Raw genomic sequence first — 17,497 nt, forward strand, 5'->3', positions numbered from 1 at the left:
TAATTATGATCGAGATATAAAAAGTGGTGTTAACTTTTTTCTGTATAAAAAATGGGGCAATTAAAATTGGAAGGTACATGGAAATCTGGAAATTGAATATGTAAAAGTTAGAGAACTAAACAGTTGAATTTGAAAAATATGCGTTAATGTGTATATAACTAGGATTAGAGATTGCAGAATTGACTTTTCAATATTTATAATATTGATATGAAGCTTCTTGACCAATGAAACAACGCGTATTTAACATTCTTATGGAGTGGTTCAACCATTTTAACAAGTCATTGACCATGTATTATTTCTTTATACAGTCGTCAATCTTTATCTACTACAAACCCTCAATTTCTTATATATATACGTATATATAGCTACACAATCTTATCAATTCCAGTACACAGTAGAAATCAATTCCAAGCCTAAAAACACAGACTATGTCGACGACAAGATTGATAGTTAGCTTCACCAAGCTTCATATCAATCCTTCCAGGAGTTCTCAGACATTCATCTTCAATCCCATTTCTGATCATTCAGCTGCAATCTCCAAACACAGGAATATATCTTGTTTTCCGGCTAACAGGATGTTGCGAGTTATCAGGATTGGCCAGAGAGGTCAAACCCATGCCAATACAAAGAGGTAATACATATATATATATATATACACACACACACACACATATATATCCAGTTTCCATATAATTCAGCTAATTATATATATTTATATATTGATGCATATGCAGGGACTTGGCTGTCTATAGCAGTGTCCAACCAGGAGCTCCACTTCCCTCAGGACCCCCTTCAAACTCTTTGTAAGTTTAAATTAGACTCATCTATTGTGCACATGACCCATTAATGTTCATTCAATTCTTTTGTTCATCTTTCACTTAACAGTGCAATTTAATTTTTATTTTACTTTTGGGGGTTCTAAATCTAAAAATACTTTTGCTATATATACAGGAAACATTGGATTGTAGGAATGCTAATATCAGCAATTGTGCCATTTTTGAGGTTCAAATGGGGGCCATTATTCAAACTGAGAAGTAAGGACCAATATGTACTACTTAACGCATACCATCCTTGCAAATATTCATATTTTTTATGCGATTGTGTGTGTGTGTGTGTATATGTATATATATAGTAAGTTTTATTTTTGGCAAACTAAACCTGGACTCGTTAAACTTTTGATGCATGTATAGAGGAAATTGAACACGCGGTGGAGACAGCGGACCGTGTAACAGAAGCTGTAGAAAATATAGCGGAGCAAGTGGAGAAGGTGGCAGACGAAATTGGCGATGAGCTTCCTGAAGGTGGAAAACTTCAAAAAGCCTTTGCTAATGTTGAAAAAATGGCCAACAAAGCTGCTAAGGATGCTCATGTAGTTGAACAATTCATCGATAAGGTTTCAACTTTCAACTCATACCCTTTATTTTATTTGGTATATAATCAATTTTTTTTATTTAATATGAGCTCAATTTGCTTTGAAAATAAATAATGTGGGATTATTGAAATGGAAATGCAGATTGAGGCAATGGAGGAAAAGTTGGACTCGTTCATTGAACCAGTGATTGATGAGGCCAGTGAGATAGCCAAAGAAGCAAAAGATAACAAATCAAGTGCATAATTTTTAAATCATGGTCAATGTACCATTCTAACCTGTAATTTGGTTAGAGGAAGATTGAGATTTGTTGAAATTCATTTGTAAAGGCAATTTGATTATACTATTCCAAATAAATTAATTTCTTTGTAGTCTTGGTCTTTACGTTATTGTGACTGAATCAGCGGGAATTGCATGTGCACACTAAGATTAATAATTTAAGAAATTTTAATAAGAAAATGATTATAGCACACAACCGTTGGTTCATCAATGTGAGGTGCTGAGATATATAAAAAATGCTTATGGCGAGCACTGCTATTTATTGTTACAGACAACTATCGCAACACTGATAAGTGATCTATGACACATCGTTATTTATAATGGGTTTCACAAGAAACAGTGAGTATTACGACTGTGCCAAATATTTGGACCGTGTAAATTTTGACAAAAATAATCTTTGTCAAAAAGTCATCTTAAAATTTCTCTGCAGAATACAACAAATACTAAATAACAGGTTGCTATCATAAAATTAGAGACCGAAATGGAATGGAATTTTCTTTTTCAAGAAGTAATCATTGTTTCAGAATTCCAAGATTTACATTGTTACTGAATTAAGTAATTTGTCTTTCTTACTGAAAAAAAAAAAAAAAAAAAAAAAAAAAAAAAAAAAAATTGTGCTATTTTAAAAGGTGAAGCTTAAATATATTGTAATAGAGTAAAATGTGCAGTGATATGCCTTCGGCCCAAACCAGCCCAAACATTCTTGGGGAAGTAGAGAGAAGCCCAAACAACAAATAACAAGATGCTTCGGCCCAAGGCCCAGCCCCTAATTCAATCAAAAAGCCAAAAATAACAGTCTTGATGCCGTTAGTGTGGGCTTCTTATGCAATTCCGGTGGCAAAGCCGATGACGGCAATCGAAGCCCCTAGGCTCAAAACCCTTAAGTCCGGTGGCCGCGGCAGAGTGGAATTTTGATGCAATTCCGGTGGCAAAGCCGATGATGACAATCGAAACCCAAAGCTCATAACCCTTAGTTTGGCCGCAGCAGAGGACGACAGCACGAGGGAGGAAGATTCCAGTCCTTCCAAATTCCAACCAAAGGTTTTAGAGTGGAAATATGAAGACTAAATTCTCAATTTTCCATCAATTAGAAAAGAAAACAAAAAACAAACAGATTGTTGAAGCTTATGTCGACTATTTGGATCATTGAAAGGCTAAACAAAGAGGTTGACATGCTTTTCTAATATAATTAAACGAGACATGTTTTTCTAATGTAATTAGGCAAGCTTGTTTCAACTCGTGGAGTCCCAATTTTGAGGAATCGTTCCTACAATCAATACTTACTAGTGTTTTTTTTTTAGGTAAAAGGGTAAGCTGTAAACTTACTAGTGTTGCTTACTACTGTTGCTCGTGTTGCTTTCAACATATGCCATTTTTCAGCCAAATTTTGTGTGCCTCATTTTTGTGTTATGCATAAAATGACTTAAAATTTTAGAAATTTTTATTGAGGGTAGAATTCAACTCCAATTGTTGTGATTATTCGTATTTATTTCCGTTTAGTCATTAGAATGTTATCCCTATTTTTTCATAATATTTAAAATCATGCCAAATTGAATTGTGTTTCAGAATTACTTTACTATATAGATATATATACTTGGTATAAATTTTCTACGCAAATCGTGATTTCAATTGCATTAACATAATTTTCAATTTAGTTTCTACTGCATCACTACATTATAAATACGAATTCATGAAGAAATTGGGTCAAGTGCAGAAAATATCTTTAATATATACTTTGCGTAGCATTTTCATCCTTATTTGAAAAAGTGTGCTAAAAATGCCCCTATTCTTGAAAATTTATGTGAAAACACCCCTCAATTAGAAATCTGACATAAAGTAATATTGTAATACTTGTTTGGCCCTTTTACTCTTTCGAAAATGCCCAAGAGGGTATGTATGCTAATAATCTAATAGCATAGGGGTATTATGTGCACATTAACTATAATTAACCCACTTTTAAGGATTTTCTCACCTTTTAGAAAGAAAAAAAAAAAATTATCTCTATATGTTTTCGCTAATAGTGTATTATCTCTCTTAAAAACTAAAAAATAAATAAAAATTGTTGACACAATTGTCAGATTAATGTATAGTATATTGTGAGATATAATTTTTGAAATTGGCAAATTTCAATGTCAAAACAAGTCCGATCAAGTTGTAATTTTAAGTTTAAAATTCAAGATCGAGATCAATTGCGAAATTAGAAAGTTGTTCAAGTTTGATATACCGAGATTTACGAAAAATGGAAAGTTGTTCCAGTTGATATACCGAGATCTATGAAAAAGGTATGAACAACATTTTAAGAAGATTGATGAGCTCTAAAAAGTGCACATTTAAACCCCTTCAGCTCGAGTATTCTATGACCTTTATCTATCTTACTTTCTCGTTTTAGACTAATTTCATGTTACTGCCCTTTTTAGATGTTTATCCCCAAAATAAGTCAATTCAGCCAAATTAGAATAAAAGAAGCAATCTCAAGCTGAATGGAAGAATGGAGCAAAGTGGAAGCAAAGTGGTGGAAATCAGTAATCTTCGATCGATCAGGAATATTTTCAATCGATCTCACATTGATCGATCTCACCTCACCAAGATGGATCAGACATTGATCGATCTCACCTCACCAAGATGGATCAGACTCCTTATCACTATCCTCAAAGAAATTCCATTTTCGATCGATCTAACTTTATTCAGATCGATCGAACTTCCTTGATCTTATTTTCACCTACCACTTTTGTCTTTTTCCCAAAATATCCCAAAATATCTCAGAAACTTGTCGTATTCCAAAAAGGCTCCGCCAAGGATTGATCGATCTGGCCTAACTTTGATGGATCTGGCCACAGTTCTATCGATGTCATCTGAATTCGATCGATCGAACCTCCTCAAGTCTGAAATAAAACAGAGTCCAGCTCATTAAAAGATGGCTCATGGTACAATCATTAAAGAGACCCTAGTGCATGAGACTTGACCATTGGGTGTCACACTTGAGCTACCTATATAAGGATTTTGAGCTATTTTTACATCATTTCTCACCATAACTTACATACCATCACATATCTTGGAGAGGGGGCTAGAGCTTAGAGAGATATACACTATTTTGGGAGTTCTTCCATTCTTCTAGGGTTTCCATCAAGAAAAAGAGCATTTCTACCATAGAGATGGCCCTTGAGGGTTGGATGACTACATCAATGAGTGGCTAAACATCTTCTTGGGGCTAGAGTTAGCCCTAAGCATGCCTTCTAGACCTTAATGCTTTGTATTTTGAGGGGATTTGTGTTGTAATGTTGTCTTGACACTTGATTTATATATGAATCTTGTTCTTACAAAGATTTATGTTGATTAATACTTCCAATTGATCATTTCATTCTATCCATATGTCTATGTATGCTAGAGTAGATGTTCATGTGTTTATCTCTTGGTTTAGTGATATTGATGCATGTCTATGTGTATTGATGCTATGAATATAGAGATTGTCAAGGCATAGTGCTTAAAGAGAATACTCTTGTGGTTTGTTTGATGGTTCAGACTCATTTCTTGATGGATTGTGCCTCTACCTTAATTTAATTTTCATGTCCTTAGCTTAGAAGTAGTGTAGCTGCTTTACTTTCTTAGATATGAGGACAATCCATGCTTGCTATTTGATGTTCCATACTTATGACTACAAGGAGTATCATTCTCTAACTTGTTAGTGTGTTTATTGTGAGCTTAAATGAAGGAATAATGGCTTAGTTTGATATATTGTGCTATTCATTAGGTTGTTTAGACAATGTATACTTAATTGGTTAATCCATGCTTGTTGATTCAATTAATCATATCTCATTGTATTGCAACACATGTTTCCCCTCATTCATCATACATTGAGTGTCTAGAATGGTGATGTTTAGTGGTGTGGGTGCAATTTTTTACACCCGAACACCAAGAGGGATCGACTATGGAAAGCATACAGAAAAAATTAAGAAGGGAGCAAGTAAATCTTTGAGATAGTGATTGTATTCAGAGTCTCATGCCTTTTACCTTTGATCAGGCTCTATTTATAAGTGTTTTTTAGCTTAGGAATTTACATGGAGCCGTTTCTTAGCTTTTATTCCCAAACGTGGGTAATTTATGCCTACAGATCATGCATTTGACATTATTGTGGGCGTTATGGAGTTTGGGCCTTGTCAGAATTGGGCCTGTTTATTCTACTTCTGTTTTAAGTAGGCCTTCCTTCGCTGGGCTTATGTCTTATTATGGGCTTTTAGCCTTTTTGCAGGCTGCCTTTTGTCGCCACGTGTTGTTTTGCGATTGGTGTGATTTTTTTCCTTCCATACTTTGTCCCTAATTCCTTTTTATGAATTTGATTCATAAAAGGAATTGTAACCGTTTTCGGGAAGTGGAGAAGTTTTCGCGGCTGTTACGGCTGATCATTACCGTTCATGCTGTCGAGTCTGGGACATCGTGTTTGCCCTTCCGCTATCCGCCCCTTTCAGCTTATATACTACGCTTTCGTGATTTGGGCATCTACATCTGTGATTTTGTTCCTGAGTTTTGGTGAGAACCTGATTGCTAGCTGCTTCGACATTTCATTCCATCCGCCAAGGTTAGTCTTCTTTTTGTTTTATCTTTCTTATATAATGAGTCAAGAAAGTGGTGAACGAACTCGTAGTGTTCACATGTCTGATTCTGAGTCGGGAACTGTGGCGGTGAGTCTCAGCGATTATGTTGAGGGTCCCATAGTCCTCCCTGCAGATGTTGTAGAAAGGAAGTCCTTTTCGATTTCTTAGTTGAGAAAGAAGAATCGTGTTCCTTCTGACGTTACCCTTGAGGAGTATGACCATGATTTAAACTTTAGTATAGGTGAGGGTTTGGAGGAGGGCAAAATGCTTTTCTCAGCCTTGCATTTTCCCGCCTTTCGATTCCCTTTGAACCCTTTTTATCTTCGGGTTTTGTCGGTGTTGAATTTGGCTCATCTGCAGGTTAACCCTAATTTCTTCCATATTCTCTCCTGTCTTCTTGCTCTGAACAGGGTTCGAGGTTTAACCTTGAATCTTGCCTACCTTCTGTTTTGCTACTCGCTTGATACGTTAAAATGAGGTGAGGGTAGGTTTCACCTTCACTCTAGACCGGGTAGAACTCTTGTGATACCCCTCGAATCCGAGACACGGGTTGATCAGGCCCAGGCCCAAACCCGAGGGAATATCAAACAATTAAAGTATTTTAAAGCGAACACAGAATAGAAATTTAAGAATTTAAATAAAAAACCAAAAGAAATATAAAATCCTCTAAACTGAAAATATTATTAATCCAATCCTTCCAAAACCTCCAAGGTTACAACTTGGGAATCCAAATAGTGGACCCCGAAATAAAAATTCAACTGAAACTGAATAACTGAAAATAAAAATAATCCAAGACTAAAGCGTGAAATGAAATCCTACATTGCTGGTGGAATGACTGAGAGTCTCTACTTGGCACGATCAAGCTTGAGACTGGAACCGTCCAATACCTGAAAAGAATAACAATGGAGTGGGTCAGGCCCACGAGCAAGTTCTAATCTAACTGCAATCCATACAATAACCCAATACGCAGATATACCGTAAACACCTCATAATATCTATCTAGTCCATACATATAAATATATCCACACTAAGGGACATTCACTGGTATATAATAGGGGTCTCAACCTGAATAGAAGGCAACATGCGAATACTCACCCAAAGGTGGGCATGAGTACCTAGACCTAACAGGGTACACCTCGCCAATTGCTTCGAAGTGTAGTCAGTGCAAATAGGCAAGAAATGAGTTAACTTGGTCAACCTATCCACAATGACCCATATGGAATTATGCCCCTTAAAAGAATTTGGCAATCCTTCCACAAATTCCATAGAAATGCTCTCCCATTTCCACTCCGGTATCGGTAGTGGCTGTAGAGCTCTTGGTGGCCTTTGATGATCAATCTTGACCATCTGACTAGTACTACATCGGAGACAAAAAGAGCAATGTCCCTTTTCATACCTGCCCACCAAAACTGCCGCTTCATATCCTGATACATCTTATCACCTCCCGGATGAACAGAAAACTCAGAGTGGTGAGTCTCAGTCATCACATCCTTCCTCAAATCATTCGCAGAAGGTACCACTAACTGTCCCTTGTACCTCAAACCTCTATCAGCCCCAACATAGTAGATTGGAACCTCTCCAGAAGCTATCTCTGCAACTTTGTTAATGCACTGCTGATCCATGAGTTGTGCCTTCAAAACCTTGTGAATAATAGAAAGTGTAACTACCATACAAACCATGAATGCATCCGATAATTCATTCACCTTTTTCAACGCATTGCACTCAGTAATGAACAGAGCAGAAAGACTACCAACAGGTCGGCGACTGAGTGCATCCGCTACCATATTCGCTTTCCCTGGATGGTACTGTATAGAGAAGTGATAATCTTTCACAAACTCCAACCATCTGTGCTTTCTCATATTCAGCTCCCGCTGAGTGAACAAATACTGTAAACTCTTGTGATCGCTGAATAATTTGAAGGACTCACCTAACAAACAATGCCTCTATATACGTAAAGCAAAGACCACAGCTGCCAACTCCAAATCATGTGTTGGATAATTAAGTTCATGAGGCTTAAGCTTCCGAGATCCATAAGAAATCGATCGCTCCTCCTGCATCAAAACACATCCAAGACCCTGTAACGAAGCATCTGTGTAAACAAGATATTCGATCCCGCTCTGAGGAGTAGCCAGAACCGGTGCAGAAGTTAACTTCCTTTTGAGCTCATCAAAAGCTCGCTGACAGTTCTCATCCCACACGAACTGTACACCCTTCTTGGTCAGATGAGTGAGTAGCCCCGCAATCTTAGAGAACCCTTGAATGAACCTCGGATAATATCCTGCCAATTCGAGAAAACTCCGAATCTCGGTAGGTGAAGTAGGCTGTCCCCACTCAACCACAGCTGAAACCTTGGCTGGATCTACTGCTATCCCCTTTTCTGACACCACGTGACCCAGAAACTTCACTTCCCACTGCCAAAATTCACACTTCTAGAATTTAGCATACAGCTGGTGCTCACGAAGCGTCTGCAACACCATCCGAAGATGTCTCGCATGATCGTCCTCAGACCTAGAATAGATCAAGATATCATCAATGAAAACAATGAAAAATTGATCCAAATAAGCCCTGAAGACCCTGTTCATTAAATCCATAAACACTGCTGGTGCGTTAGTTGTCCCAAACGGCATGACACGGAACTCATAAGAACTATATCTCTTGAGAAACGTGGTCTTTGGAACATCCTACTCCCTAACTCTCAACTGATGATATCCAGAACGTAGATCAATCTTAGAGAAATATGTGGCTCCCCTTAACTGATCAAACAAGTAATCAATCCTGGGCAAAGGATACTTGTTACGAATCGTAACCTTATTCAACTCCCTGTAATCTATACACAAGCGGAGCGAACCATCCCTTTTTTTCACAAATAACACTGGTGCTCCCCAGGGTGAAGTACTCCTACTAATGAAACCCTGGCTGAGTAGCTGCTGAATCTGATCCCTCAGCTCGCGCATCTCCACTGGTGCCATCCTATAAGGTGCCCTAGCAATAGGCGCAGTGCCTGGAGCTAAGTCTATCACAAAATCGATCTCACGATTAGGTGGCAACCCTGGAATCTCCTGAAATACATCCAGGAAATCCTGTACAATCGGTATGTTATCCAATGAAACAGTAGTCCCCTCCTCCGTTTCCTCCTCCACATGGAACAAATAGGTGCTAGTGACTCCGCTAAAATGCGGCATAGCGACAACATACATGACCTGACCATGTATGGCGATCACAAAAGACCTATTATAATAGCTAATTTGAGCATGGTAATGCAATAACCAATCCATCCCATAAATCACATCATAAGTGTGCATGTCCAGAACTAAAAGACTGGCTAGATATTTGAGTCTGCCAATATCTAGTGTCATCAACTAAACTATCCAAACAAAAATGTTAAAAACCCGTAGAGCATAACACCAAAAAAAATACAAAATATTCAGGAATCTACCCACTTGTAGATTTATTGTTCCATCCTGGGAATTCCGCCTTCGAAACCAAACCTACCATTTTGATTACATAAGTTCTTTTATATTCCGTTTCAACACAATGTACTTATATACAATTATTCGTTTACCTGTCCAAAACAAATCATTCCATGGTGATAACCATTTATTATCATAACATACACCTTCCAATATAGTCTAATAAAACCATATGTGTATAAATCCAACAAAAATGCTATCACAGAAAACAATAAAGATAGCCAAAACCAATAGTTCACTTTATTAAGAACTTTTCTAAACCATAAACTGTCAAACGAACCATCGTAAGATATTCTTTAACAAAACTAGTGTATTTGATCAAATCCATACTACACTTTTAGTAATCCCTCCTCTACTACTAATAATTAAAATTATTCTTAAAAGAATAGTCATCCATGAGCTCCGGTGCCTTCCATCTTGGATGTTCCGGTATCTCCTCCATCCTGATCTTCTTCGGGGTCTTCCTCTCCGCTTGGCTCAGCTTCGAGCACCACCGAAGTTGTGTTGGGTCCACAGTATGGTGGCCAATCCTGCACACAAGAAACCTTCCTTGACTTATACTCCGAAGCCACAACTATTAGAACCAATTCCTTGTTCTCCAATTCTGCCGTCTTGGTCGGCCTTCGCAGGGGAATCGTCGAAGTAACCTTCCTCTTCTTTTCGTCCCTCTTTGCTTTCATCGCAGACCACATCCTTCTCCCAGTGCCAAACATTCTAAAATGACAGAATAAGATTGACATCAGTACTTTCTAAACGAATCGTAAAGGAATTCAACGAATCCTAAACTTAAGCTCTAAACAATAGAGAACGCTACGCGGAAGTCTTATACGATAGAATCCTAGAGACACTTGAACCTGGAGTGCTCTGATACCAACTGTGATACCCCTCGGATCCAAGACATGGGTTGATTAGGCCCAGGCCCAAACCTGAGGGAATATCAAACAATTAAAGTATTTTAAAGCAAACACAGAATAGAAATTTAAGAATTTATTTAAAGAACCAAAAGAAATATAAAATCCTCCAAACTGAAAATATTATTAATCCAATCCTTCCAAAACCTCCAAGGTTACAACTTGGGAATCCAACTAGTGGACCCCGAAATAAAACTTCAACTGAAACTGAATAACTGAAAATAAAAATAATCCAAGACTAAAGCGTGAAATGAAATCCTACGTTGCTGGTGGAATGAATGAGAGTCTCTGCTTAGCACAATCAAGCTTGAGACTGGAACCGTCCAATACCTAAAAAGAATAACAAAGGAGTGGGTCAAGCCCACGAGCAAGTTCTAATCTAACTGCGCAGATACACCGTAGACACCTCACAATATCTATATAGTTCATACATTTAAATATATCCACACTAAGGGACATTCACTGGTCTATAGTAGGGGTCTCAACCTGAATAGAAGGCAACATGCGAATACACACCCAAAGGTGGGCATGAGTACCTAGACCTAACAGAGTACACCTCAACCTATTATAACCAGCTACACATCCACTGCATATACGCACCTTAACCAACGAGTCTGAGACTCAAGCTCATCTCGTGGTACCATAAACATATATATAAAGTCCGTCCAAAACTAGGGTATGTAGTTCAAATATTTATTAAACTGATATACAATAAACCAACTAGTTAGTCACTCAACTTATTCAGTTGATATGACTTAACTACCATCCATTAATCCAGGAAGCCATTCAACTTATTCGCAGTTGATCTGACTTAGTCACTGTTAGGATTCAATATTTTCCAATCCATTCCTTTAATCCATTAGGTTAGGTTTATGCGTTTTAAGCTAAACCGTCCCTAGTATGACACCGTCCTATACCGGTGCATACAATCCTCCATATCCATGTAAATTACAACATATATATAATAGTTTAATAATTTACAGTCCAAAACCACTATCCAAATAATTGCAGAAAAGTGCTTAAAGTTTCAACAATTTAAATCCAAGAATTAAATCATATGGTTGCAGGAACCGATTTAATAATTTAACAACTATCATTTAGAGCATGCGCAGATCAAATCTAATATATCAATGACTCTATCATGCACTTAAAATAAATCCTATAATCATATTATAGGCCAATAAATTGCTACATTAATTTAAGCAAATTATTTATTTCCATCCGGCAACAGCGTACTTAGTTGTATACTTGAATTCTGTTTAATCTTTTAGCACAGGGCCACACTATGCTACAAGTCTAGTTTGTTAAATAAAAGACTTTAGCGTGCATTTAAAACAAGATTTATAAACACATTAAATCCATTTAAATTGCTGAAATTTAATTAAGCAATTATTTTGTCTTCCATCCGTTAATAGCATAGAAAATTCATTAACTGTATACTGTTAATCCCGATCACTTAGAATTAAAATTTAATTAATTTAGGGTCGTAATAACATCCTAAAACAACCTCTTAGTCCCTCTGTGAAGACCCAGACCCATTAGTACAGTGTCCATGCTTAACAGTACCAAACAATACGTAAAAAAAAAAAAAAATCAGAGAGTGCACTATTGAAGAGAACCTGCTCTAAATTTTAAAGAGCAGGCTCTTTTGAGCTTGGAGCAGGATCTAGAAGTCTTAGAGATGGCTCTACATGTGTAGGAGCTGGCTCCCACTTCCATGGAGCCGGCTCTCACCCCCTGTGAGAGCTTTCAGCCTCCGTTTGTTCCGTTTCAGCCTATCAGCTCTGTCCTCGGCCATTCGAACCCTACTGTTCTTCCTCTAATTTAAACTTACAGGTCTTAAGTTACATCTATTATCCATTCAAACCTTGGTTGGTTTCAGTAGGATTCAAAAAAAAATTTAAATAGTGAGACGTTTTAAGCCAAAACAAAGACTAACACAACATACATCACAGAAGGGTTTTGCAGATAAGTTTTCACAGTTAAAAGATGATCAAATAGACATATACAAATCATGCATGTTTTAGTTAATGGCCAATTAATCTCCTAGAGGCTGTCTAGGTGCACAGAACACAAGCCAGAGGGAAGGAGGAAGAAAAGAACTTGCTTGTGATTTCAGTTATGAAATCCCGGCGTCGTCTCCAAGTTTTTCGGCAATTCTGAACACCGTCAAGCTTCTTACTACTCCGTCTCTAATCCTTAATCAACCTCCTTGGTCCTCTCTATACAATTCCTCTTAAGACTTGCTCTGTTTCCTCACAACTGCTTTCTGTTTCTCTCTCTGTATCTTTGGTACGTGAATAGGGTTTTTCCAACCCTTGATACAGATTATAACCGTGTATTTATAAGCAAAAAAATAACCTAAGTCTACTTAAAACCCTAGACTGTAATTTAATCGGCCCATAGAAAACCTAAGTTATATTCTGTCGGCTATCAATACAGAACCCCTAAAACATACGTGAAAACCTACTTGCATAAACAAAACATTTAACTTATTTATTTAACTTATTTATTAATAAAAACAACTAATAAATCCACATTAGGTAATTAAAACATTCAATTAAAATAAACACAACAATTTAATTAAACAAAACAACTAAATAAAAATAATCAAGGAATTCATTTAACTCAAATAATTCAAATAATTTCAAATAAACAAGCAACAAAACCATTTAAATAATTAAAAATACAAGTAAATACTTAATTAAAATACCAGGTTTATCCTCTTAAAATTAGGGGTATTACAACTCTCTTCTCTCATCTTAACACCTCTGACAAAGAGTGGAAGTGCAAAATTGTTCAGGTCGAAGGGGCGTGGCGGTCTTCTTCCATTCGGAATTTATTCGTCCGATAGAGCTTTCATGCCCCATTTGTCCCCGCCTTTGATGATTCGGGCGAGCCTTTTTGCTTTGTTTGCATCGTAAAGCATTTTTGTTGTATATATGACTTCCTAGGTCACAAAACTGACTTTTTCTCTTTGAAATTTGCAGATAGTCGTCTTGTCTACTTGCAGGAGAGAGTTTGGGGCGACGTTCCTTCTGCCAAGACCCTTCTCTCCTCTTCTATTCTTGAGGTGATCTCGAGAGATCCTCCAGTAATTGCTTTAAATCCTGAAGAGCTTATTGACCTTGACGCTTCCGACTCTGAGGCTATCTTATCGCCTGCCCCCTTACCCTCTCTCAATTAGTGATGGAACTTCCTCCTCCGAAACCCCGTACAACGAAGAAGGAAGAAGGAGGCGGCCGCTAAGTTGTTACAAGAAAGGACGAACCTTCTTGTTGAGGCAGGCAGGCTTTCTCCCTCTCAAAAGCAAAAAGGGGCCCAGTTGGGGACTAAGCGTCCATCAGCGAATGATGATTCTTCTTCGAAGCGTCCCAGGTTAATGGCTGGGGCCTTCGGAGGAAAAAGTGCTTTGATTCCTTACGCTGCTGATGTCACTGGGGGTGATTTCGCGGGGTCTACCGAGAAGTGGTTCCCCGAAATGATAAAGTCTGATGGGTCCCCCATCACCATTGGCGACTCTAGAGCCGAAGACCCGAAGACGTTGATGGGTTTTGCTAGAGGGATGTGGCCTCCCAGCGATAAAATTTTACAACAACAGATGAACGTTGATGATCTATTGTCCCTTGCTCCCAAATCCATAATGGAGGTAACCTTTTCTCTTCCCTTTGTTCCTTTTTTTTTTTTATAATTCCATGCTGCTTTTACATATAGCTCTTTCTTGATGTTTGCTCTTTTGAAGAAGCTCTCAGCTAACTCCCTTCATGCAAACCAGTCTGCTACCCTTCAGAAGAGGATAAGTGCTTTGGAGGCTTCTCTCGCCGAGGAGAAGAGGGAAAAAACTCAGCAAGTGAAGTTAATTGAGTATTTCGGCAAAAGAGCTAGGGAGCTTAAAGACAAAGCTGCTAAGCTTGACCTGCAGCTTGGGAAGGGAAACTTTCTTATTCAAACCTGCAAGGATGGGGGTTTGGAGATGTTTAACCATTTTTCCAAGATTGCGAATCTCCGCTATGCCAAATGCTTCAGGCTTTGTTTTGCTCAGGGGCAGCTTCCTTCTGAGGAAAGAGATTATGGTGATACTGACGAGCATGACGCCGAACAAGGGCTCTTGGTTACAGGTGAGTATGCCGAGCCTTCGGCTAGCCCTAGAGAGATAGAGTTTGCTGCTCTACTGAAAGGTGAGGTGTCTGGCGAGGTTCTGCCTCCTCTCCATTACTCTTCGGGTTCTCAGGGGTTACCTGCCTTGTCGCTCGATACCCCTTCTTCTGTTCCTGCCAGAGTAGAGTTGGTTAATGCGTTCACACAGAGGTTTAATGCGGAGGGTGGAGCTGTGCCTGATGGTGATCCTGCGTAACTTCCTCCATTTTTTTTTTTTTTTTTTTTGAGGTATTGGGTATGCCATGCCTCTTTTGTAAAAACCCTCACTTATTTGTAAGAACATGAAGGCTTTCTTTTGACAATCTTTGGGATTGCTTTTATTTACATTATTGCTTGTGGTTCTATGTATTTGTCTGCTTTGTAATTAACGTTCGGGCGTTAGGCATTTTTTGCCTATTAGCAATTGGCTCTTGGGTTCGTTCAGCTTTTTTAAACCTGAGCGGTTTATCCGGTCATGCCCATTCGGGCGTTAGGCTCTTGAGGCCTTCGCCTATCTTGCGATCGGCTATTGGGTCCGTTCGGGTTTTTTGAAGTTGAGCGGTTTATCTGGTCAAGCCCGTTCGGGCGTTAGGCTTTTGAGGCCTTCGCCTATTTTGCGATCGGCTCTTGGGGCCATCCGGCTTTTTTGAACTTGAGTGGTTTATCCGGTCAAACCCTTTCGGGCGTTAGGCTCTTGGGGCCTTCGCCTATTTTAGGATCGGCTCTTGGGGCTGTTCGACTTTTTTTGACTTGAGTAGTTTATCCGGTTAAGCCCGTTCGGACGTTAGGCTTTTGGGGCTTTTACCTATTTTGCGATTTGCTCTTGGGGCCGTCCTGCGTTTTTGGACTTGAGTGGTTTATCCGGTTAAGCCCTTTCAGGCATTAGGCTCTTGGGGCCTTTGCATATTTTGCGATCGGCTTTTGGGGCCGTTCGGCTTTTTTGGACTTGAGCGGTTTATCCGGTCAAGCCCGTTCAGGCGTTAGGCTCTTAGGGCCTTCGCCTATTTTGCGATCAGCTCTTAGGGCCATTCGGCTTTTTTAGGACTTGGGTGATTTATCTAGTCAAGCCCATTCGTAAGTCCGTCTTGAGTAGGAAGTCCTCGTGCTGAACCCCTTTTATTAGGCATTCTTTGCGTGGGCGTTCCCTTGCTGACATTTATAATTTAAACGATTTCTGCCTTATAGAAAACCCATTTTCTGTTTAAAGTGAGATAGGGATTTGAAAAGAAGTGACCTATCCCAAAAGAAAGCGGGGAAGACCCTACATTATGGACCCCCTCTGATAATGAGCTGAGACTATCCATAGGCCTCGTAATTTAGGGTCCTCACCCGCTGATTGTATACCCGGCAGGTTATATTATAATAATAACGGATTCTTTTCTCTTTTGTCGATGTGGGACCATACTTTCTAAAAAAGGGGAAAATATGTGGGGAGAGTGTATGGAGACCTCTGACAATGGGGCACTTTAGTGTCGCAAGTGGGGTCCCATTGTCAATGGGTCCCACACACTGATAGGCACGTAAGTGTGGATCCTTATAAGAAAAGGGTTAGATTTCACTTTTTGAGCGATGTGGGACATCGTTTCTCGTAGGTGATAAGACCTTTTTTGTGGTAAGATAAAAGATAAAAAGTGTGAAGTGGAGACCCCTGATGGTGGGCCCCGTTATGGGTTGCTTACCATCAGGGGGTCCACTCCACTATTTAAATCTCGTGTTATTCCACTTTAAATAAAAGTCAGAAGTTTTGTTTTTATCCAATGTGAGACATTTGAAAAGAGGCTGTCAGCAGCTTTATTTTATTCAAAAAGTAGAGTACTGGAAAACACTGTATGATTTACTTTATTGGAAGTACCTTTTCAGGTTCATTGTATTCCTCGGCTTGGTCATTTCGGTGCCATCCAAGTGTTGAAGTCTGTAAGCTCCTTTTCCAATCACATCTGATATTCGGTATGGCCCTTCCCAGTTAGGTTCCAACTTGCTAACGTACTTTTCTGATTTCAGGAGCACCAGATCCCAGATTGAAGCTTCTCCTTCTGACCCTTTTGTTATAACTATTTGCTATCTTCTGCTGGTAGGCTGCTAGCCGGATGGCTGCGGCTTCCCTTTTTTCTTCCAATAGATCCAGACTATGTTCCAGAAGCTGATTATTTGACTCCTAGTTCCAAGCTAAGCTTCGGATGGTGGGTGCCACTACTTCGGTAGGGATTACGGCCTCGGTGCCGTAAGCGAGAAAGAAAGGGGTTTCACCAGTGGGACATCTCGGGGTGGTTCTGTATGCCCATAGGACATTTGGTAATTCTTCTAACCACTTCCCTTTTTTTTATCTTCAAGCTTCTTTTTGATACAGGCAAAGATCGTTCTGTTGGTTATCTCCGCTTGCCCAATGCCTTGGGGGTGCTATGCAGCTGACACTTTCTGGTTGATACCATACTTATCAAAGAAACGTTGAGTGTATTGATTATCTAGATTCGGCCCGTTGTCCATGATGATGGATTTTGGGATTCTGAATCTGCATATCAGGCTGTTCCAAATAAATTTTTTCACTTGGACATTAGTCACACTCGCATATGCCTCTGCTTCTACCCATTTAGTGAAATAATCAGTGGCTAACAAGGCGTACCTTTTCTGTGATGCCGCCATTGGTAGGGGCCCTACCACGTCCATTCCCCATTGCGCAAATGGCCATGGGTTGCTCATGGTGTGTATTTCTTCCGGGGGTAAATGGACGAGGGGGGCATACCT

The 17,497-nt window shown here is 39.1% G+C and overlaps 1 protein-coding gene across 1 annotated transcript; it reads left to right on the forward strand.

The window, feature by feature from the left end:
- The first annotated feature begins 347 nt into the window (after positions 1-347).
- Positions 348-1,761, forward strand: LOC132279203 (uncharacterized). The gene is made up of 5 exons (XM_059781134.1): positions 348-631; positions 735-803; positions 952-1,034; positions 1,191-1,393; positions 1,514-1,761. The coding sequence occupies exons 1-5, from the start codon at positions 429-431 to the stop codon at positions 1,613-1,615; spliced, it is 660 nt and encodes a 219-aa protein (XP_059637117.1). The 5' UTR covers positions 348-428; the 3' UTR covers positions 1,616-1,761.
- The last annotated feature ends 15,736 nt before the right edge of the window (positions 1,762-17,497 follow it).

This window comes from Cornus florida, unplaced genomic scaffold (assembly GCF_030987335.1).
Source record: "Cornus florida cultivar Cherokee Brave unplaced genomic scaffold, ASM3098733v1 CherokeeBrave_3.0.0_Hap2_Chr10, whole genome shotgun sequence".
Classification (NCBI taxonomy): domain Eukaryota; kingdom Viridiplantae; phylum Streptophyta; class Magnoliopsida; order Cornales; family Cornaceae; genus Cornus; species Cornus florida.